This window comes from Megalobrama amblycephala, linkage group LG1 (genome assembly GCF_018812025.1).
Source record: "Megalobrama amblycephala isolate DHTTF-2021 linkage group LG1, ASM1881202v1, whole genome shotgun sequence".
In the NCBI taxonomy this organism is placed as follows: domain Eukaryota; kingdom Metazoa; phylum Chordata; class Actinopteri; order Cypriniformes; family Xenocyprididae; genus Megalobrama; species Megalobrama amblycephala.
This window is the reverse complement of record NC_063044.1, coordinates 24,054,848-24,077,936: the sequence shown is the minus strand read 5'-3', so window position 1 is coordinate 24,077,936 and position 23,089 is coordinate 24,054,848. Positions and strand designations below refer to the sequence as shown.

Genomic DNA, 23,089 nt, shown 5'->3' with positions numbered 1-23,089 from the left:
TTTACACAGACTGTTCTATCATATCAGTCTGATGTTAACATGTAACGATTAAACTTTCAGAAGATAATTTCATATTTCAGTATAACTGTTTCAGAACTCTCTAGTACAAAAAACATTTTCTGAAAATCCACTGCAGAAACAATCACTGACCTCATAAACCAGGATTATATAATCATATGATTTGCATACATTTAATAATCAGAAACCTCACATTCACAGTGAGATAATGAGGACTAATATTTCTGATCAATGATAATTTCAGTCTGATCTAAACAGTTTGAGCTGCTAAGTAGCTGTGCATTAGTGAATTACTGAAAATATCGGACCAAACAATATTTATTAATAAATGAACTGAAATGAACTGCATAGATAAACAGCACAGATCTGAGCACAGTAAAGTGACTCTGTGTTTGTCGCCCTCTACTGGTGATTGTTTGAGTGCAGATTGAGCTGTTGAAGATGTTTGATCAGACACGTGACTAACAGAACAGTGTGGAGATTTCTGAGTCCAGTTCAGTCCATTAATGAGCACTAATAATAAGACAAGAAAGTCCATCAAACACTGAGCTTCTTCTGTTCAGCTCCACATACGGCTGAATATGATGAAGTTTATTTGAACAAGATCTCTGATCATTTCAGTCTGATTTCAGTCCTGAATGTGTCTGAATCTGTGATGCAGCAAGAGCTCAACTATCTGAACTTCCTCTTCATATTTCACTATATATATTATTAAAAACACATTTTCTGAACATAGTAAAAATATTTCATTCCTTCAAAAATACAAACCAACAAGATTTCTTACAAAAGTGCTTTAGTTTTTCAGAATAGATACTATTGAACAGATGATCTATTAAACAGACAAAAGCAACATATAAATAGAAACAGTTTGACACAGTTATTCATTCTCACTCTTCACACTATGAACACTTTCCCTTTTTTGCACATAAAATAAAAACAATAATTCCTAGTTTAAGGGGCAGTTGTGACCTAATGGTTAGACAGTCAGACTTGTAACCTGAAGGTCGCGGGTTCGAGTCTCAGCACCAGCAGTGAATGTAGATGGAGGGACTGAATGAACAGATCTCTTCATGAGGAGCAGATTCAGTAACAAACTGATTCCTGAGATACAGTCCAGATGTTCATACTGAATATTAATAATATATTGCAGAAATATGTTGTCAGATTCCTCTGTCTGTACTGATTTTAGCATTTAAAAAGGCTCATATTCACACTGAACCATGACTGTAACACAATGTATTAAACTTTTTTCTCCAAAGCTCCAAGCTGATGACAGCAAAAAATAAAAAATAAATAAATAAAATAAAATAAAATTAATTGACATTCTCATGAATGTCCAGTACACTACATAGTTATTGATCCAGTGAAGTGGAACTAGAATTTGGGAAGATAAACTGCTACCAATGCCAAATAAAATGCATGTTCACATGAAAGAGTGCTTCTGTGCAATACAAACCTTATTATGAAAACTGGCAAAAGCTTTTGTCATTTTCCTCAGTTCATGCATTTCATGGTCAACTTCCTGTGTGATTCCTGCCCCGCCCACCTAAATGATGTCACACCAATGAGGGTAACCCATTTTAATTATGTGGCCTCACTGCTAGGGCTCAGCAACAAAAATAAATAAATAAATAAATTTAAAAAATTCACTCATATGTGAGAAAACTCCTACTTCCCAGAAACTTCCTACTCCTCGTGGAGAGCACAGTTCATGGATACATAGCTACGACAGACGCCACGGGAGCGCAAGTGCTTTGGAAAGAAGAATAAAGCGGTGCGGCCGCGCTTTCTACGCGTTTTTAGACGCAATATGTGAACGGCCTCTTAATCTTGCCTCCGTTTGATGGCTATTAATGCAGTGCTGGTGCTGCTTTGTTTACAGAGGAAACCAAGGAAACCTTTGGAAAAATGCTTTTCTTATTTAGTATTTTGTCTTGTTTAGTCTAAATATCTAAGAATTCCTAAATCAACTAGATAAGTATAATGACATAATTTTTTCTTGTTTTCTGGAAAATAAAATCAAAATGAAGTGAGTTTTTGCTTAAAACAAGTGAAATTATGTCCCAATGGGGTAAGAAAAATAATCTTGTTCCTGTTTGAAATCTTGTCTCTTGTTACCGTCCCAAACAGAAACAAGATTATTTTCTTTCCCCATTCTTTCCCACATAATTTCGCTTGTTTTAAGCAAAAACTCACTTCATTTTGATTTTATTTTCCCAGAAAACAAGAAATATCTTATGTCATTTTACTTCTCTAGTAAAAGCATCTTGATTTAAGATTTTTTTTGATAATTAAATGCAAGGGTTTCACCTAGAACCTCAGGGTTTCTTATATGTATGGGGGGGGGGGGGGGTGGCATCATGGACCACTGGTCTACATCACACAGTGAAAGTGTGCACTATTAAGGCTTGTTTTTGCAACATGAGTGACTCAATAATGTCAGCTTCCACATCATTAAAACAGCAATTATGATATTATTACAGACGATAAATTCTGCACACCTCCAGCTGCAGACATTCAGTGTGTTGTCAGAATCCTCTGCAGATCTGTTTGCTCTGAAGGTGAATTACAGTAACCCGTGTCGTCACTAGATGTTCTGGGTATGTTTACAGAATAATCATTTTCCGCAGGTGCCCTCAGGAGAGATTAATATTGATCTGATTCCTCTGGACTTCGATGGCCCTGTGAGTAACGTTCATCCAGATACTGTTTCTTGATGACAACAGTCACACCCACCAGAACCAGAATCACAAGCACAGGCAGTCCAACAGACAAAATCCAAAACCCTGCAGCTGGAAGGAGGAAGATGGGAAGAGAACACAATTGTTTTATTATGTTTTTGTTTTCTGTTTTTAACTCACTGCTTAAAGATTTTGTAAATCTCCCTTACGAAAAACTAGTATACATCAAGTTCATTTGATCAAGTATACTAAAGTAATGTTCAAGTATAATATCAATGTACTAGTAGTAAACTTGTAAGTGTACTATTTTAATACCGCTTGGGACTAAATTGGCCCAATTGAAGTATATGTTTAAGTGTACTATAAGTGTAACAGTAGTAAACTTTAACTAGTTCACGGCTACGTTTCTCATTTGTACTGCATCTGTACTAAAAGTGAACTTATACTAGTATACTAGTAGTTTACTATTTTAATACTATTAGTAGCTACATTTTTAGTATACGAAAGTACACTTTGAAATATACTCTCAGTAAACTGCTAGTTTAGTGCAAGTATACTTTTAAGTTTTCTGTAAGTGAACATGACATCACACTTATAGTTTACTTTTTATATATTATTTTTGCACTTTAAGCATACTTCTATGTTCCTACACAGCAAAAACTGCAGTGTTAAATTAACTCTCCAGGGAGTACAGGTGAGACCATACTCAAGAGTGTTAAAGTTAATGAGTTAATTAAGTGATTAATTGAGTGATGATTGAGCATTATTGAAGACACCTGATGATAACAAGCAGAATCACCAAAGGAGAAAATCACAATTTTTAAGCCACCATCGTGGAGATGAGGGTTTGCTTTAGTTGGGCTCTTGACCCTTGACTTTTTAAAATAAAACTTTGTTTGGGCTGTTTTAACTGAGTTATAACATCCAGACAAACAAGTGGAAAAAATGGTCAGGTGATGTTGGTTATGTTTTTACATAATCATTATTTGATCTGAATATCTGAACTCATTTAGAGCCCAATCTCTGAGTTAGATTCACATTATTGATTACAGCAGCACAAGATCTGCTTTATCAACATAATCTGAAGGATTTCACAAACAGTTGTTCTGAGCAAAAAATATATATATATATTTATTTCTATTAGGCACACACAGACATCAAGAATCAGCCTGTGAATCTCAATGACGGTGACAAGCAACATATTCTGATCAACAGATCAACTCTGAACATTAGAAAACAAGCTACTAAAAAGTCACATAAATGGAACAAAATAAAATATGAGAATAAAGAAAATTACTAAGACAATTCATCTCATAATTTATTCATGCAGCAATGCATGATGGGAGCCATGGATGAATTTTGATTGGTGGCTCCCAGAATGCACTGCAACATGCTTTATTATTCTCACCACTGTTGAGATTCACAGGCTGATTCTTGATGTCTGTGTGTGCCTAAGAGAAAGATTTTTCTTTTTTTTGCTCAGAACAACTGTTTGTGAAATCCTTCAGGTTATATTGATAAAGCTGATCTTGTGCTGTAGAATCACAGTGCTGCTGTAATCAATAATGTAAATCTAACTCAGAGATTGGGCTCTAAATGAGTTCAGTGATTCAGAACAAATAATGATTATGTGAAAACATAACCAACATCGCCTAATCATTTTTTCCACTTGTTTGTCTGGATGTAATAACTCAGTTAAAACAGCCCAAACAAAGTTTTATTTTAAAAAGTCAAGGGTCAAGAGCCCAACTAAAGCAAACCCTCATCTCCACGATGGTGTCTTAAAAATTGTGATTTTCTCCTTTGGTGATTCTGCTTGTTATCATCAGGTGTCTTCAATAATGCTCAATCATCACTCAATTAATCACTTAATTATCTCATTAACTTTAACACTCTTGAGTATGGTCTCACCTGTACTCCCTGGAGAGTTAATTTAACACTGCAGTTTTTGCTGTGTAGGAACATAGAAGTATGCTTAAAGTGCAAAAATAATATATAAAAAGTAAACTATAAGTGTGATGTCATGTTCACTTACAGAAAACTTAAAAGTATACTTGCACTAAACTAGCAGTTTACTGAGAGTATATTTCAAAGTGTACTTTCGGATACTAAAAATGTAGCTACTACTAGTATTAAAATAGTAAACTACTAGTATACTAGTATAAGTTCACTTTTAGTACAGATGCAGTACAAATGTGAACTAGTTAAAGTTTACTACTGTTACACTTATAGTACACTTAAACGTATACTTCAATTGGGCCAATTTAGTCCCAAGCGGTATTAAAATAGTACACTTACAAGTTTACTACTAGTACATTGATATTATACTTACTACATAAAGTATACTTGAACATTACTTTAGTATACTTGATCAAATGAACTTGAAGTATACTAGTTTTTCGTAAGGGCTCTCAGTGTCTCCTGTTTTACTTACTATGTTGTTCTTCATCCATGTCCAGTTTTCCATTTGATCCTGGACTAGATTCTGTAGAGGAGATTGAAAGGTCCGTCACACAGCATTTGCTGTTCAAAACATGATCAATAATCTGTCCAAATGTTTTAAAAGATTATATTTCCACACATCATCTGATCTTCTCTCACCTGTGACTGTGACTGTGATCAAGATTTCTTCTTCAGAGTCCAGAACTCTGTATGTTCCAGTGTCAGAGACTGTAAAATTACTAATGGTCAGATTTCCATCTCTGTCGGTCAGTCGATCACTGCTGACCCCGTGACCTCTCGTCCACACCTCTGTCCACTCTCCACTGGAGTTCGTCTTCACTTTATCCGCATTGGCTAACAGAATATTCATCTTCAGCTCCTCTCCCGTTTTTCCAAAAATCTTGCCTGAGGAGAAACAAACACATTTGTCATTATTATAATAATGTCAATCAATCAAGATCATAAGCACATGTTGGAGGCGACTAATCTTATATATCAGGCAGGATGAGTCTCATTCAGTGTCTGCTGGTCACAGTTCCTCATGCAGATCAACACTATTACTAAAGGAAACCCAGAAAACATTACGACTGTAACCCCTGAGAACAGGGAACGAGACTCTGTGTCCTGAGACGCTGATGGAGAACACCTCCATGTGACTGTATCTGAAGAAACTGTAAAATCACAGCAATCCCATCATACTAGTGCGACCAGGAAGAATATAAGAGTTGCCTAGAGAACATGTCTTCCTCTTCTTCATCTGAAGGACTGAACAAGCAACCCGGAGGCATGACTACAAGACACAGTGTACAATAATGGCAGAACCACTCCCCCTCCTGGTCACACGTTAGTCTGTTAGTGACAGTATTCCCAACAGCCACTGCCCGAGATACACGAAAAAGTGCCTTCGCCGGGAGGACTTGTCAAAGGCCGCTCAAGGGCTTGAAACCAGCGTCTTCACTGGGAAGGGGTTCCTTTAAGGAAATATGGCCAGGGACCAAAAGCAGCACCTTTTAGGAAGAGCGACCAGAGCTAACCCACACTAACCCAGTCTGAATTGTGACCGAGTCTAGCTAACATCCGGTCTGTGTCCTAAACAGAGCCTCTTACGACACACGCCTCATGAGAGGAACTGCAGAAGAGGCAGTAAGCAGCTCACGCCGGACACAGAGACGGTCATCCTAGAGAGCAGGACTTTCCAGTGAGAGGAAACCGCTCCACTCAGCCTAGGGTGATTTATCAAGCAGGCCTACAGAGGGCCATAGACTTGAAATTGTGATCTTATCTGGAGCTCAGTAGAGCGGTGGCTTCAGCTTCTTAGAAAAACCCTCTAAATGAGAGGAAGCCGACTCACTCAGTACAGAATGATTATCAACACTTCAAATATCAAAGGATTGGGGATGCAGACCCGGAGCGTTCCTTTCAGCAGGTCGCCTGCTGCTCTTAAAGGATTAGTTCACTTTCAAATAAACTTTTCCTGATAATTTACTAACCCCCATGTCATCCAAGACGGTCATGTCTTTCTTTCTTCAGTTGACCATAAAGCATATACAGTTGTCTATCTAGAGAAACCATCGGCCATTTTCTAAAAACATACAACTGTATATTCTTTATAAACACAAAATATCACCTTGAACGAACTTCTGCTTCCCTATTCTGCTTATGGAAAAAAATGAAACTGCCGCTGCGTTCGTTCCGTTTCAGCCGTTTGGGCTCCATTGAAGTCCACTATATGGAGAAAAATCCTGGAATGTTTTCATCAAAAACCTTCATTTCTTTTTGACTGAAGAAAGAAAGACATGAACATCTTGGATGACATGGAGGAGAGTAAATTATCAGGAAAATTTAATGAAAAGTGGACTAATCCTTTAGATCACTGCTATAGTGTGCAGCACAGCATGACCTGCTGCCGTGTGTGTCCTGCCATATGAGAGCAGGGCTGGAGCTTTCAAAGTCAATGATTTATTTTCCAACCACAAGATAGTTCACAACTGTCTCAAGAGCTCAGTGAAGCTGGGGTGATTATGGCCAGAAAGAAAGCGTTTGTGCTTCCGATCTTACATGAGCGGATCTACTCATGTCAGCTGACGGCTGTGTGACACGTGCTCCATAACACCCAACAACTCATCATACGTGCACACAGCTTGAATCATTTTACAGATTTGATCATTTTACAGATTTGAACAGTGTGCTTCACATAGAGCAGTCCCTGAAGATGAAGAAGAGGATGTTCTCTAGGCGCCTTATATACTTCCTGGTCGCACTAGTATGACGTCATACGCTGTTGCCGGCCAATAGGATTGTCATGGATTTTTTGAGTTTTGTCTTTACCCTGAATATGAAGATGGTAGTCCCTCTCCACTTCTTTCTGACCATCAGTGTTAAAGACTCTCAGAAAGTATTTCCCAGCATCACTGAAGATCAGATCCTTGATGATGACGTCACATGATCCTTTTTTGACAAATCTTTCACTACATTCTTCATTCTGACAATCAAGGATTTTTTTTGACTGTCTGAATACAACAATATGAGAATCGTCTCTGGGCTGAAATTCACATGGCAGGGTGACGCTGCCTCCTTTTTCCCCCGTCACACGTCGAGGAGAGTTTCCTGCAGTGGCACTTCCTGCAAACAGACAGAAAAACATTCATACTGTCGCTCTGTCTCTTCTGTTTACAGCCTCTACTCTTTATATTAACACAGAGGACCAATGGAAATCAGCCAAAGGCTTTAATGTGTTTTATCCTCAACAGTTTTGAGAGTGTTTGGGATACCTGTTACTTTGTACAATTTTTATTAAAAAAATTCAGTTCAATACTGCATATCAAAACTGTAAATGTTTTACTTTTGTCAAATTGCAAAACAAAAGAAATCAATTCAAACTATTTACATTTAATCAAACTCTAAAACAGAGTTATTTGACTGGATTTGATTTTGCTTCAGATGTTTCTCAGTCTCCACACACACTCCTGACACTGAATGAGCCAATGAGCATCTCCAGACGGGTTCCTGAACCAAAGAACCGCTCACAAATCAACCAATCAGAGAGAACCCAATGATCCGCTTCAATCAGATCTTTCTGACTCAGACTTGACCTGAAAATCTGACTTTATCTCTGTCTGTAGATTTGATTTGATTCATTTGAATCTGTAACGTGAGACATGAGAGAGCAGGATCCAAATGCTGCTTAATATTTTAATAATAATAACAACAACAACAAGATAAACCAATCTAGTAAATTGTTGACACTACATATATGAAAGAAAAAGACTAGAAAAAGAACATAAAATACAAGAGCTTTAAACAGAGAAACTCTTCAAAATACAGATTCATTATTGGCATCATATTGATGGATCCATTAAGAAACTTTAACATCCTCTTTTCCATTCGTCAAAAGGATCTTTAGATTATTAAAATGTTTTTCACGCTAAGAAATAATGGCTCCTAATAGAACTGATCACTGATTGGTTCTTCTGTTGCTGTGAAAAACCTACTTTTGAAACTTGTATTTTTAAGAGCGTAACAAGAAAAATCAATACATGAACTAATAAAACTACAAACAGATACAAGACTAAAGCAGGAAACTAAAAGTCCAAACTTGTAAATATGTGATAAAGTTTATCTGCTGCCCAACAGATCACAAACACAGAGCGAATCTGAATCACAGCTGATTATTCTCACTTTCTTCAAAGTTAAGATCTGATCAGCTTTTAGGACAGTTTTGTGTCTTATTAGATTTTCAGTTTCCAAAGAAAGTTAGAAGCTAAAATACTGCTAGATGTAGTGTTTTGATTGGCTGATGTTTTTAAGGCCCTACCTCGTGCACAGATGATGTATATTAATATTATTACTTTCAGTGCACCTAATAAATAGTCTTTTATCAGTTAGTAAAGACAGTTTCAAGTAATATTGCAAAAATGTATAAAACAAAACATCCTCTTTAGCACCTTTAAGCCACAAATGTCAAGCAAAGTCACTTAGTGCAAAATATAAACAATCGACTAGATCAACATGAAAAGGAAAGTCAAAGATTGTTACAATTTATCAACAGAAAATGACACTGACCGATAGAGTTGATGAAGCAAAACAGCAGCAGCAGCAGCAGAACATTGAAGCATCTGGGCCTGATGAGAAACAGAAGAGCTGGATTATGTCACAGATTCAGGATAATAATCACAAACACATTTATACAGAGATAAAACACTTTAATCAATATTAACATCTCTTAATAATTAATATTTCATGGCCACGACATATCACATTCCCACAAGTTCATATATTGTGGCCACGACAAAACTAAATGAACCAAACATGTCCCCTCCCGGTCACCGTACTAACTGTCCAATGACAGTGAGTGTTACAAGTGAGAGAGGATTGGCTCTTCAAATTGAGGCGAAAGTTGATTGGTTGCTCCCACGTGTGTACTGTCCAATGGCATTTTACCACTTGACTGACAAATGGATAAAGAAAAGCATTTGGTAAATAGAGAGAAAAAAATAATTTGCCAAATTATTTTTAAAAAAGTGATTTAAATGCGCATTTAAAATGATTTACTAATGAACTTTTTGTTTTATTGATCTACGTTTTAAAAAATAAATTAAATAACCGGTTTCAAATTGGTTTATTTATTTACACATTCAAAAAAATTTTTTTTTAATTTATTGTTTTATTGTTTTATTAAACTAGATTTAAAAACAGGAATTAAATAAACAACTTTAAATATGTCTATTAATTTGCCCATATAAAAAGTGATTCATTTATATACATTTTTATGTTTGAATTATTAATTTAATTCATTGATTCTTCGTTTTATTTTTAAGTGTCACTCCTGGTCCTCCATACCTTACGAGTTAAAACTGAACTAAAAGTATCCCAAAGGTGACCTCGAGCTTGCAAAAAATATGGAACATTTGGATATTTTCCTCCACTGATAATTCTTTCAAAGCATAAGTCTTTCATACTAAAAGATTAAAAAACGTATAGTTTGATTTCAGGAGGACTTTAACATTAGTGTCTTTCAGTATTTCCGGAGGGTGAGCAAAAACAAACCAGCACTATGAGTCATGATGTCATATTTTAAAGTTATTCACACCAAACATTCAGTGTAATGACAGTAAGTCTGACTGAACATCATCTTTGTACTTGTACATAAAAGTACTTTTAGAAGTTACACAGATAAATATGAAAGGAGGAGCTTGTATTGTCATGTGCTCCTTGATTTTTTTAATTAAAACCGATTATTATAGTCACTCCAACTGTGTCCAACAGTCACATAATTCATAATTCATATTTCATAGAGCTCAGCTACAGATCTGTCGTGTTTCTCTCTTGAAGGGCAAAAATCATAAAGATGTGATTTCTAGCCTGATCAGGATTGAAGCAAAATCTCCTGACTCTTCAACTACACAATTACTGTCACCAAAATCACTTGAACGCTATTTAACAACTTTATTTTTCACTAGTGTACAGTTATTGATCATTTACACACAGAATATGATCACAGAGAGTTGAAAGGTACCCACCAGAGGATATATGTCAGGAGCGTCCTTCCTCTTCCCTTGGATTTGTCCATGCTGAGGGACTTTCCTTCTGAGGGTCCTTGCTGTGGGACCTCCAGCCTGTGAATACAATCACAAACATACAACAATATGAAGTAAACAAACATCAAAAACACACACTCACGTATCATCATATAAGCATTAGAACATGTAACCTGCATTACTTATTTGAAGAAGTAACAGATATTCTGTTGTAAATTTAAAAGTAATGTGTTACTGTAGTTACCTGACAAAATTAATCTGATTTTGTTACCCGAGTTACTTGTAATGTGTTACCCTCAACCAGGGGCGTCGGACTGGGGGGGTAAAGGGTACCGAGTACCCAGGGCCCGAGGCAGGGGGGGGGCCCCTTAGAAGTCAGTTTTCTATACATGAATTTACATACACTAACATTTGTATAGCATTTATGTACAAATAAAAAAGTTCTTGTGCAAAACTAAACTTGTAGTTAGGCACTGGTTTGGTATAACAAAAGTCATTTTCATGCTGTGCAGGGCCCCACCACCCCTCTCGAATCAATGTAAATGGTACGACCCGCAGGTCAGGTGCTTCTGCTGCGGACCTGCGGTGAATCGGTTAATGAGACAGGAGCTGGAGTTAGCCTTGATATGAACTAGGAAGACAGGGGAAGAGTCATGTCTTTCCTTAAGAAAGGAAAATCAGGGGCTCAAAAACGAAAAGAAAAGAAGATTAAAGAGAGAAAGGCAAATGAGGGCAAGCAGTTGCTCACTCAGTTTTTTGAAAAGAAAGGTGAGCTCCAAATGCATCATCGAGCATTGACATTGTTTTAACATAAATTCTACTCCAGGTAGAATAGCATACATTTATGTTCGTACTCTATTTGAATAATATACCAATACTTTATAGTATCACACCCTACATGGCGAGCAAACAATATTTCTGAGTAAATAACGGAGTGAGAAGCAGACGGAGGCGGAGCTGGGAGCTCAACACACTGCCACTCCAGGCAGCTGAGCAGCTTGTCTCCTCTTCTGCTGCAGTTCTCCCCAGAGTCAGAAGTTTACATGAAAACACTGCATATTTCCCTCCATTGTCAAAATCTAACACCCGCGAAAACACAGATCGTTAGCGCCTATTTTACTGCATTGTTATGCAAATTAGCTCGCGCACGCTCTTACATTAAGTACAGGATTGTTCTCAGTTTAATGCACATCTTAATGATTGAAAATGACTTATTTTAAAACGTAATTCAAAGACTGAATGTTTAGTTTGGCGGTTAGTGTACCCTGTGATTCTATAGTCTGCATTTATTTTAAACAGACAAATAATCAGCAATTAACTTGTACTTAGCCTACACTTTAAAAAAGGTATTGTGACAATAAAGGATATTTTAGCAACCATTTAAAGCCATATATTTCAGTTTCAGACAAAAAATATATTAATCAGAGTGTGGCTTATTTTGTTTACATTTTAAAGGTGCCCTAGAATCAAAAATTGAATTTACCTTGGCATAGTTGAATAACAAGAGTTCAGTAGCCTACATGGAAAAGACATACATTGAGTTTCAAACCCCATTGCTTCCTCTTTCTTATGTAAATCTCATTTGTTTAAAAGACTTCCGGAAAACACACGGATCTCAACATAACACCGACTGTTACGTAACTAATATGTACGTCATTAATATGTACGCCCCCAATATTTCCATATATGCCAGCCCATGTTCGAGCGTTAGACAAGGAAAGGCAGTATTGACGTCTGGATCTGTGCACAGACAAGGTAAGCAAGCAAGAACAACAGCGAAAAATGGCAGATAGAGCAATAATAACTGACATGATCCATGATAGGATGATATTTTTAGTGATATTTGTAAATTGTCTTTCTAAATGTTTCGTTAGCATGTTGCTAATGTACTGTTAAATGTGGTTAAAGTTACCATCGTTTCTTACTGAATTCACGGAGACAAGAGCCGTCGCTATTTTCATTATTAAACACTTGCAGTCTGTATAATGCATAAACACAACTTCATTCTTTATAAATCTCTCCAACAGTGTAGCATTAGCCGTTAGCCACAAAGCATAGCCTCAAACTCAGAGAATCAAATGTAAACATCAAAATAAATACTTTACTCACATGATTCGATGTATGCACACAGCATGCATGATGAACATCTTGTAAAGATCCATTTGAGGGTTATATTAGCTGTGTGAACTTTGTAAATGTGCTGTAATATAGTCGAGAGCTCGTGTGGCAGGGAGCACGCGATTTAAAGGGGCGGCGCGCTGAAAAAATCAGTGTATAGTTAATGATGCCCCAAAATAGGCAGTTAAAAAAATTAATTTAAAAAAATCTATGGGGTATTTTGAGCTGAAACTTAACAGACACATTCAGGAGACACCTTAGACTTATATTACATCTTGTAAAAAAGCATTCTTGGGCACCTTTAAGTGTTATTATGATAAAAATGCAATACCCCACCCATTGGTATCACTATGGTATTTGGTACGGGGGCCCAGCAAGATGGTTTGTACCCAGGGCCCAAAATTTGGTGCTACGCCCCTGACTGCGGTGCGCGTGAACTCGCTGACAGAGAAAGCGCTGCCGGACCGGTAACGGTGTATTATACTGCAGAAAAGCGATATTGAACTAACATATTTTAACCTCCTGAGACCCGAGAGTTTGCCTGGTGTGCATTTTATAATTGTTCTTGCTATTTGGGACATGTAGGACCTAATAAGTATAATACCTAAAATTTGTTTTTGTACAGGAAGTAGTTTTTGCAGAAAAAGATGTCCTCATGTGAGGACAGTGGGTCTGTCATAACTTTTTGAAATATTATTTGCTGTTGGGGCCAGAGGGTCCTAATTATTCAAAATTCAAAATTTCAGCTTAATACAATAAGTAGTTCTCTCAAAAATTGAATGTCCTCATATGAGTACAGTGGGTCTATCTTACTGTATGACACACATAGACTCCATTGGTACAAAAAGTTAATTTGACACATTTTCACAGTTTATTTGAAAATGTAAACATCAGAGTGTAAAGCCTACATAAAATGTAAACAGCCTGAAACATGGCTAAAATGTAAACAACCTGAAACATGGCTAAAATGTAAACAGCCTGAATCATGGCTAAAATGTAAACAGCCTGAATCATGGCTAAAATGTAAACAGCCTGAAACATGGCTAAAATGTAAACAGCCTGAATCATGGCTAAAATGTAAACAGCCTGAATCATGGCTAAAATGTAAACAGCCTGAAACATGGCTAAAATGTAAACAGCCTGAATCATGGCTAAAATGTAAACAGCCTGAAATCATGGCTAAAATGTAAACAGCCTGAAACATGGCTAATAAAACAGCTAAAGTGCAAACTGTAACAGTACCAAACAGTTGAATTCAGTCTTTGAACTGTGGCTTTTTTTCTAACTAGCTGCCTCTATCTTTCCAGCCTGTCTGGAATAGCCCCTATTGGCCGGTGTGAAATGCTGCAAAGCAGTTTCGTTCACTTTGCAAGCACAGATGCACATTGCATGTCATGCATCGCACACGGGATTTCCCAGTGCAGCCTTGTGCTCTGCAACGCATGGGGTTTTTCAAGGCCACCATCTCCGGGAGATGAGCAGCACTGGAACGGACTGAGATATGGGGGATTGGAGCGACCCGAGATTTTTTGCCTGGTGGTGGAAGGTGTCCGTTCTCATTCTCTTCTTCTCTGACATGAGCACCTTCATGAAGAACATCACACTTGCTGAGGAATACCTGAGCCACTACCATGCGAAACTCAAGAAACTTCATGATAGATTTCCTTGGGGTGCCATTTTCCTGGTTATCTCTGCGATACAGCAGCCAGCTGTTGGCAAGGGCAAGATCCATGAAATGCATCAGCATGCGAATTGTCCACTTCTTCGTCCGCACAGACATTCGGTAGTAGCTCATCATTCTATCTGACATGTCTACACCTCCCATCTTTGAGTTGTACTCACGCACGATGCTTGGTCTTGTCACGGTCACATACTTTTTTCCCTTCTTGGACCACCGCTGGCAAGTATCTTCTGGCTGCTCTGAGTGAACAGTGGAGAGCATCACAACTGGCTTGTTGTCGTACCACTTGACCACGCATAGTTTCCCATCTGCCCTGGTTACTGTGGCGACGGCACCTCTCCCTTGGTGTTTCAGGGTTTTGTCATCGGGTAACTTGTTCATTGCTTGTTTGACTCGGCCCTTCATCACTGTACCAGTAAGATAAATATCATCCTTCAGCATGTGGTCAACTGCTTGTATGGTGGTAAAGAAGCGATCACAATACACTTGTGTGCCAGCAGTGAGGGTTTCGGAAAGACGTTTGATGACTAGTGTTCCTAGACCCAATCCATCTGAGTCCTGAACCTTCGAAGCCAGGGTTTTTGAACCTTGATAGACTTCAAAGTCTAGCACGAGTCCATCCACAGATGCCAGCACAAAGTTCTTCATTCCCACTGGATTTGGCTTTAGTGGCACGTATTGTCGGAATGGACAGGCCCCTGTAAACGGGATCATCTGCTCGTCTATTGAGACGCATTCTGGACGAACCTGAAGGCGGCAGCCGGTAAGTATACGGTCCATAAAAGGCCTCACCTTCCAGAATTTGTCGGTTTCCCTCTTGTCTTCTGATACATCATAGTCAATAACTACTTTCAGATGGCTCCTAAGTTTGAAGAAGCGATCACGTGACATTGTGTTACTAATGGCGGGGATTTGTAGGGCATTGGACCAAAACATCCTTATCTGTGGATAAGGCACACAAGACATCAAGATTGCTGCTCCAAAAAAGTGATAAATCTCATCTACCGAAGTTGAGAGAGATCTCCCAGTGTTACCCAGTGACATGGCATTTGTGCAGTCAGCAATGAGTTTCATCAGGTCTGAGTCAATGTACTGCTCCACATAATCCAGTGGCTGCCAACCTGTTCGCTCATCTTTCAGTCCATCATCTCCATCCTGAAACTGGACCAAATTTGGTCTAAATGGAGCAGACCTCCAGCGTTCTCCACGTCCAGCATTCCTTGGTTCTGGTCTGAGCTCTCCATGTCTCTGATCTTCCTCATCCAGCTCATCATTCTCAATATGCTGTTGTTTACGTCCACGTCTGTGCACTTGTGGATGATTTGGCTGACTTTCATTCTCAGAGTCAGTATCTTCAGCTGCATCAGGTGGTGTGTACTCTTCACCGGAATCATCTCCTGATGAATCAGGTGGCGAAAAATCAGGATGCTCATCCATGAGGTCAACATCTTGTAAAATGACTTCGTCCACAGCAGGATCATTATCTTCCCCATCTGAGAGGTCCTCCACCTCAGAGTTGTTTGCAATTGCCATGAGCAATTGTTCTGCTCTTGACAATGAAAGTTTAGCTGTAATAACGTAAAAAAAATTAGAGATCCAGCTGGGGTTTGAGTAGGCCTATCTGCCGATATCTGATATTTACTAGAATGATTTGCCAGGATTCTAGCATGATTCACCTTGATAAACCATATTGTAGTATTATTTATGATTTACCATGATTTACTCTGGTCACACACACACACACACACACACACACACACACACAGACAAATGTTGTTGTTTTTTCAATGCTAATGCGTCTAAATCCATCTAAATATTCCCATGTTTAGCTAACCACATGGTAGAAAAAATAACGTTATATAGTCCCAATGTCCTCAAACGAGTGCTTCACATTTACTGATGTCCTAGAGTGCTACTATTACTAAAATATGTCAAATTTTAATCCCCATATGATGATAGAGACAGTATTGTACATAAATACATTTGTTTCATTCATATAATTTGAATAGATTTTTTACCTGGGTCATTTTTCTTTCGGGAACTGGAGTAGAAGTTTTTTGCTGATATTCCAGCCATTGTGTTCTCACTGACAGTGGTGTAATGTTGTGATATCACCACAAGGTGGTGTGGGCAGTGTCCCTAAATGTGGCCAACAGGTCTAAGATTTACAAAATTGACTATCATTGTGTCAAGAGGCAAAAATGTAATGTCCTCATATGAGGTCGCAGGGTCTCAGTAGGTTAATAGAGAGATTAGAACAATTATATTTTGACAGCACTGTTAAGAAACCTCAAAGCTGAAAGATTCGGAGCTTTTGGAAAAACATTCGGGGCTCCAGCCCAACACTTGTTCCGCCCCTAACTAACTCCTGATTTCTGACCAGTTTCTAACACACTCACAGCGTTCGGCTGGTCGCACATAAAACAAAAGATGCTCATCTCTGTATGCTTTTGTGAGCTTATTTTATCCATTATCGAAAGATCTGAAAAAGTCCATACATTTACTCACCCTAGTACTGAGCCTCGTAGAAAAATCAGGATGAGAGAGAAGGTTGAAATTTGACAAAAGATTAATACTAGGCGGAAAGAGATGTCGATGCGTCTAATATGGCGAAAACCACAAACTATTTCTGCAGAAAATTAAGAGCGACGCTCCTCACCGATGCACGCCGCGTCTGTCACACACTTGCTGTTTTCTATGGATCTGCTTATAACCCAACCCACCTAACGTTACGTCACTGTACCATCAGCCATTCTGCAATTCCGCGGCCACCACCTACCGGAATTACATTAAATAACAAAAGGGCGGAAAATGTAACTAAAATTCTTCTAATTAGATTTGTTGGCTCAAAAAGACTAATAAAACCTTGGAAACATGTAACTTTTGTAGTAAATTCTATGGTGACGAGAAATAACCGGATCTTCCCTTTTGTTACCACAACAAAATCGTCTACTCTTTCCCTCCTTATCACTTATCATTTATTTTTGTCCTTGGATTTTGAATTTTCTTAATGTCCTACTCATATTTCTGAAATGTATACGGTCTTCTTGTCCAATCTTTTTCTAGTGCAGCACAGGATGTGTAGTTTAGGCTCGTGCATTACTTACCATTTCTGTCGCCATTCTGCAGTTCTCCTCTATAGCTTTCAGCGAAGCCCCACAATCCAGTTTATACTCTTCCCAATATTTACTTCACCTTTGCTGCAAATACATTTTATATTCATACCCCCATATATCCGAGTACTTTTTAGATACTGCGTCAAAATCGATCTGTTATATATTTCTGGATTTAATGTTACCAAATCCTTCATTCTGATCATTGCTATTTTTTCTTTCGCCTCCTTTCTTTCCTCTGTATAATTCCCAACAATCCTCTACCGATCCACCCACTTGATCCTGTTCTGTGTTGTTGTTGTTTTGATCTGCGCTCTTCTACGGGGTTTCCCCTCGCTTAGACATCCAGAGAGGAAATGTACAACCACACCCTGATCCCAGAGCCATCCTACACTAACCACCATAGACATCATATATAGCTAGACGCCCTATCGAATGCTACTGCCTATTGGCACGGACGAGCCGTGGAGCCGCCATCTTGGATCGGTCGCCAGCTCCACTCAGTGTAACTTGTTTGACAGGTGCAATGAGCTGTCAGCGCATTTAATTAATCATATCTCACAGAATACCTAACTGATTTTGACTCGGGTTTTTTTGCTGCAAAGGTAATTCATGTAGCTATGATACAGGACACATTGTTGAATGTATTTTAATATTCATAGTAGACTTAACAGTTATATAATATTCTGATATAATAAGATATAAAGTGACCAGACGTCCAAAATCAAAATATGTGATGTAGGATATAAGGTAATTTATAAATCACACATTATAGATATAATAAAGAAGCAGAAACAGATAGTTGCAGTAAAATACGATATTTTAGTAATACTAGCAGAAGTAACTCGATTTGCGCTTTGCCGTCATGTGTGTATGCTTCCTGATATCACGTGCACAAACACAAATAACTTGTCCGGTCGAACAATGTATGTATTAAATTCAGATTGGATTGTGTTGATAATAGGCACTTAACGTTACCTAACGCTAAAAGTAAGTTTCGTGCATTGAGCGCATTCTTGTGCTTTCGAACTTCCTTCTGATCTGAATAGTAATTATGTGGAAAACACTTGCGAGGTCCGACGGTTAAGCAGAGCGGTTAAGATAAAGGGGCTTGAATAATTAATAATCAATATAACCTTACGAAAATATATTTATTAAATGTTATCCACATTATGGGTCATTCTTTATTTGTGGTGGCAAGTGGTGTCCCTCTACTTTACAACAGTTGAAATAAACTTTAAATACCAATAAATTCTAAAATTTTTGCATGTTTGTATTCTGTAGGATAAAAACAATTCATGCACTATTAACAATTACATTTTTGCTTTAAAATACATATTTAATTGAGTTTGAGAGATTGCATTTGCAACAAAATATGCATGTTCCCACCATACCTCAGAGAGGTATCATGGATTGTAATTGCAACAAAATAAAATTTTTAACACAAATTAAGTGGTTTTATTGTGAATATAGACTTTATTTAACATGTACAATTTTATTAAATTGTTTTAAAATATATATATTTTGTAATATTTAAGAAAAAATTAGTGTCCCCCAAATTCATGTCTGTGGTGTTACAACAATGGACGTCGCCCCTTTAAGAAAAGGGGGAAATCTATTTGGACTACTTCCTGTGTGCAAAGGTCATTGCAGGTGCTGGTTGATCTGAGGGGTGCATGGTGAGTGGATTCTTCCTTATTAATTTTCTTAAAATTAGCTAAATTTCGGACAATTTTATGTGTCACACTTTATTAGTGTCTGTGGTGTTATGTTTATAACTTGCAGATTTTACATATTTTAATCCAAATTTTGATAAATACATACTAATTAATATTTCCTAAATGTCCCCTGGTCTTGAAATCATCATGATGACAGCCTCCATTTTAGAAAAGACTGGATTTAGGCTAATTTGTCTGTGGTGTTACTGTCTGTGGTGTTACTGTCTTTCCTGGTAACACCACAGACTCTATAGTAACTCCACAGACAATATACAATCAGAAATGATGTATTTTTAATGAAACGCATAGGACATTCATAATCATTTAATTGTATCTCTCTTGTCAGGTATGGCAAGATTAACTGCTGCTGAAAAGCAGCGTCTTTATAGACAGCGCAGAGATGCAGACCCAGTTCGAAGAGCAGAGTACCTTCAAAAGAAACAGCAGACCTATGTAAAAAATATTCAGTGCAAAAAAAGACTGAGAATAGGAGATCTCTCAGAGAGGGGAAAGAGAACAGCAAGGAAGAACTGGAGAATATATAAGGCAGATTACAGGGCAAGAAAGCACAGAGAGTCACAACAGGGCACCTTGACTCCACCAGACACACCATTAAGTTCAGATAGTCCAAGGAGGATACCCAACACATCCAGGTTAGGTTTTAGGATGAATAAAAGGGATTGTAACTGTAAATCATATTTTGTATGTAAATAATTCAAATTATATACTCATTTGTAAGTGATGGCACATGGCTTAATTGTATTTTGACTCATTTCAGGCAAAAAATCCATGGAAAAAATAAAATACACAGAGAGAGAAGGCAATGCTACCGACAACTGAAAAAGCTGCAACATAAACTTGAAATGGAGGGAAAAAAAGCTGCAAAATACAAAACAAAATGTGCCCGTCTAAAGAAGAAAATGCTGAAAAGGAATCCTCAGAGCCCCACAACCAAAACAATAAACATTCTTAAGGGAAGCAATGCCTCATCACTGGTCAAAAAAACCCTTAGGTTTCACTTCTCTCTTTTAAGTGAAATAAAGTCTAGATATTCTGCATCAAAAAAAGAGAGGGTCAAACAAATTTATGCGCGGCTGATTTGTGGAAAATTGATCAAGAAGTATAAATTACAGGCTTTCTGCCAAAAACAGATTGGCTTTTCATATAAAAGGTGGAAAACATGTGGGAGAGAACTGGATTTCATTAGACAGAAGAATATAATCTCTCAAGGTCTAAGAAGCACTGTCAAACAATTCTTTTTGAGAGATGATGTGAGTAGGGTTGTCACTGGAAAGAAGAACACAGTCACTGTGAGAAAAATAAAAAAGCAAAGAAGAATTCTCTGTGACACAATGGTCCATCTCCACAAGAAGTTCACTGCAGAGCATAAGCATGTGTCTTACTCTTTTTTTTGTGCCCAGAGACCATTTTGGGTTACACAGCCAAAAGAGGCTGACCGGGATACTTGCCTCTGCAAAACCCATGAGAACTTGCAGTATATGGCAGACAAGCTATTTTCACTTGGCATCCTTATCCAAAAATCTGGAGGAAATGGCTGATGCCACTGTGTGCGATATGACAAAAAAAGAGTGTGCATATGGCCAGTGCAAGGAATGCAAGATGACTACATGTTCACTCTTCAGATCCCCTCAGAACAAAGAGATAAATCTGACTCAGTGGTCCCTTGAAAAGATAAGTCATGAGAATGGTTGTGATAGCTCCACTGTTACAATCAAAAAGGAAATTGCTATAACAGAGGATGAACTTGTGACTCAGTTTCAGGACAGATTGTTTAACTTCCGTGGACACATCTTCAACATCAGATGGCAGTATTCCATGTACAGGAAACTGCGTGAAAACCTTGGCCCAAATGAATGCCTCATCCATGTAGAATTTCAGTGAAAATTACTCCTGCAAATATGCAAAAGAGATACAGGCAGTTCATTTTGGGGGTTCGCACAAACAAGCAACACTTCATACGGGTGTGTTGTATGTCCAGGCTGAGCCAGCACCAGTGCCCTTCTGCACTATATCACCAAGCAGAAGACATGACCCTCCTAGCATTTGGGCCCACTTGGATCCTGTTCTTAAAATGATCCAAGAGAATCCATCCAGATGTGACCTGTCTGCATTTTTTTAGTGATGGCCCAGCCTCACAGTACAAGCAGAAAGCCAATTTCCACCTTTTGTCCACTGTACCTTTCGAGAAAGGGTTTTCCACAACCACCTGGAACTTCTTCGAAGCCAGTCATGGCAAGGGGGCACCAGATGGGATAGGCGGAACACTTAAAAGAACTGCAGACAACTTAGTTAGGCAAGGACAAGATTTGCCCGATGCAGAATCCCTCTTTTACCATTTGAAAAATTCTGGATCAGTTGTACGACTGTTTTATGTTGGAGAAGAGGATGTTGATGTCTGGGTACAAATGATGGAAGTGCAACCACTGAGCACCATAAAAGGAACGATGAAAATTCATCAAGTGGTGAGCACTGAACCCGGCTTTCTAAAATACAGAGACATTAGTTGTTTCTGCCAGGCTGAACAGGGTGTGTATGATTGTCCATGTTATGCACTCCAAGAGGCATCACTTAGCATGAAAAAAATGGAAAATCCTGCAACAACTAAACAATCGTCATTTGATGGTTCACTTCGTCCAGAGGTCATAGAGAGTAAACACAGTGGACAGTGGTGTGTTCTTAATTACGATGAACAGCCATATCCAGGTATCATTCAGGAAGTGGAGAACCACAACATCAAAATCAAATGTATGCACAGGAATGGCATAAACAAATTTTTTTGGCCAAGCCCCAGAGATGACATACATTGGTACAGTGATGATCAGGTGATTTGTTTCATCCCAGTGCCTCTACCCGTCAACAAAAGGTCTGTTCAGATCAACCATGACATTTGGGAGTACCTTCAAGAACACTATGAAATCTAAAACAAAAAAGGGGATACCAACCAAAACATCTGTAGGCACACTGCATCAAATAGGCCCAGCCCATAAGCTATTTTGAATGTTTTGTATTAAATAAGTACATGATTTATTAACTGAAGATTTTCTGTTTTTTTTTTTTTTTTTTTTTTTTTTTTTTTTTTGTACTGTTTAGTGTTAAATAAGTTTATGGATACATGATTTGTTAACTTGAAGATGTTCTGAAATTTTTTAATGTTTAGTGTTAAATAAGTTTATGGATACATGATTTATTAATTGAAGATGTTCTGAAATTTTTTAATGTTTAGTGTTAAATAAGTTTATGGATACATGATTTATTAATTGAAGATGTTCTGAATTTTTTTAAAATTTAGTGTTAAATAAGTTTATGGATACATGATTTATTAATTGAAGATGTTCTGAATTTTTTTAATATTTAGTGTTAAATAAGTTTATGGATACATGATTTATTAATTGAAGATGTTCTGAAATGTTTTAATGTTTAGTGTTAAATAAGTTTATGGATACATGATTTATTCACTGAAGAGTTTCTGATTTTTTTTATTCTCGATTAAAACAGATCACATATTGCCTCACAATCCATTGTGCAGACCATTTTTTGTTAAGTGAGAAACAGGTTGCAGGTTATTTTACTTTTTTCTCTAATTGTTCTTATATCAGAGTAAATACTTTTTGTAATCCTACTCATGACTCAATTTCACTATTTTGCTCAATAAACTTTTAATTGTTAAACCTTTTATGCAACATGAAGTCTGTGGTGTTATATTCCGTCTGTGGTGTTACTTCAATATGTATCTGAAATTTCCTTCCTTCAGAGCCATTTA

At 37.7% G+C, this 23,089-nt stretch overlaps 2 protein-coding genes across 3 annotated transcripts; one reads left to right on the top strand and one right to left on the bottom strand.

Moving 5' to 3' along the window:
- Positions 1 to 568: 568 nt before the first annotated feature.
- Positions 569 to 18,005, bottom strand: LOC125265302 (piggyBac transposable element-derived protein 3-like). Of its 2 annotated transcripts, XM_048185442.1 has the most exons (7): positions 17,585 to 18,005; positions 10,661 to 10,756; positions 9,204 to 9,262; positions 7,470 to 7,763; positions 5,301 to 5,546; positions 5,134 to 5,184; positions 569 to 2,810 (listed from the first exon to the last, which is right to left on the bottom strand). In XM_048185442.1, exons 2-7 carry the CDS (start codon positions 10,708 to 10,710, stop codon positions 2,665 to 2,667), a joined length of 846 nt encoding a protein of 281 aa, XP_048041399.1. In that variant the 5' UTR covers positions 10,711 to 10,756; positions 17,585 to 18,005; the 3' UTR covers positions 569 to 2,664. The 2 variants fall into 2 exon arrangements, with proteins under 2 accessions (XP_048041399.1, XP_048041390.1); XM_048185433.1 differs by lacking the exons at positions 569 to 2,810; positions 5,134 to 5,184; positions 5,301 to 5,546; ... (1 more) ...; positions 9,204 to 9,262; positions 10,661 to 10,756 and adding an exon at positions 13,997 to 16,045.
- Positions 18,006 to 18,178: 173 nt separating this feature from the next.
- On the top strand, positions 18,179 to 20,867 carry LOC125263172. Its single transcript, XM_048182124.1, has 2 exons — positions 18,179 to 19,961; positions 20,087 to 20,867. Exons 1-2 carry the CDS (start codon positions 19,657 to 19,659, stop codon positions 20,865 to 20,867), a joined length of 1,086 nt encoding a protein of 361 aa, XP_048038081.1. The 5' UTR covers positions 18,179 to 19,656.
- Positions 20,868 to 23,089: the final 2,222 nt, after the last annotated feature.

Excerpts from the sequence above, each read along its gene's own strand:
- LOC125265302 (XM_048185433.1), bottom strand. The coding sequence starts at position 16,010 with ATGGCAATTGCAAACAACTCTGAGGTGGAGGACCTCTCAGATGGGGAA.
- LOC125263172 (XM_048182124.1), top strand. The coding sequence starts at position 19,657 with ATGGCAAGATTAACTGCTGCTGAAAAGCAGCGTCTTTATAGACAGCGC. Across the intron at positions 19,962-20,086 it reads AGGATACCCAACACATCCAG|GCAAAAAATCCATGGAAAAA; the intron begins GTTAGGTTTTAG and ends GACTCATTTCAG.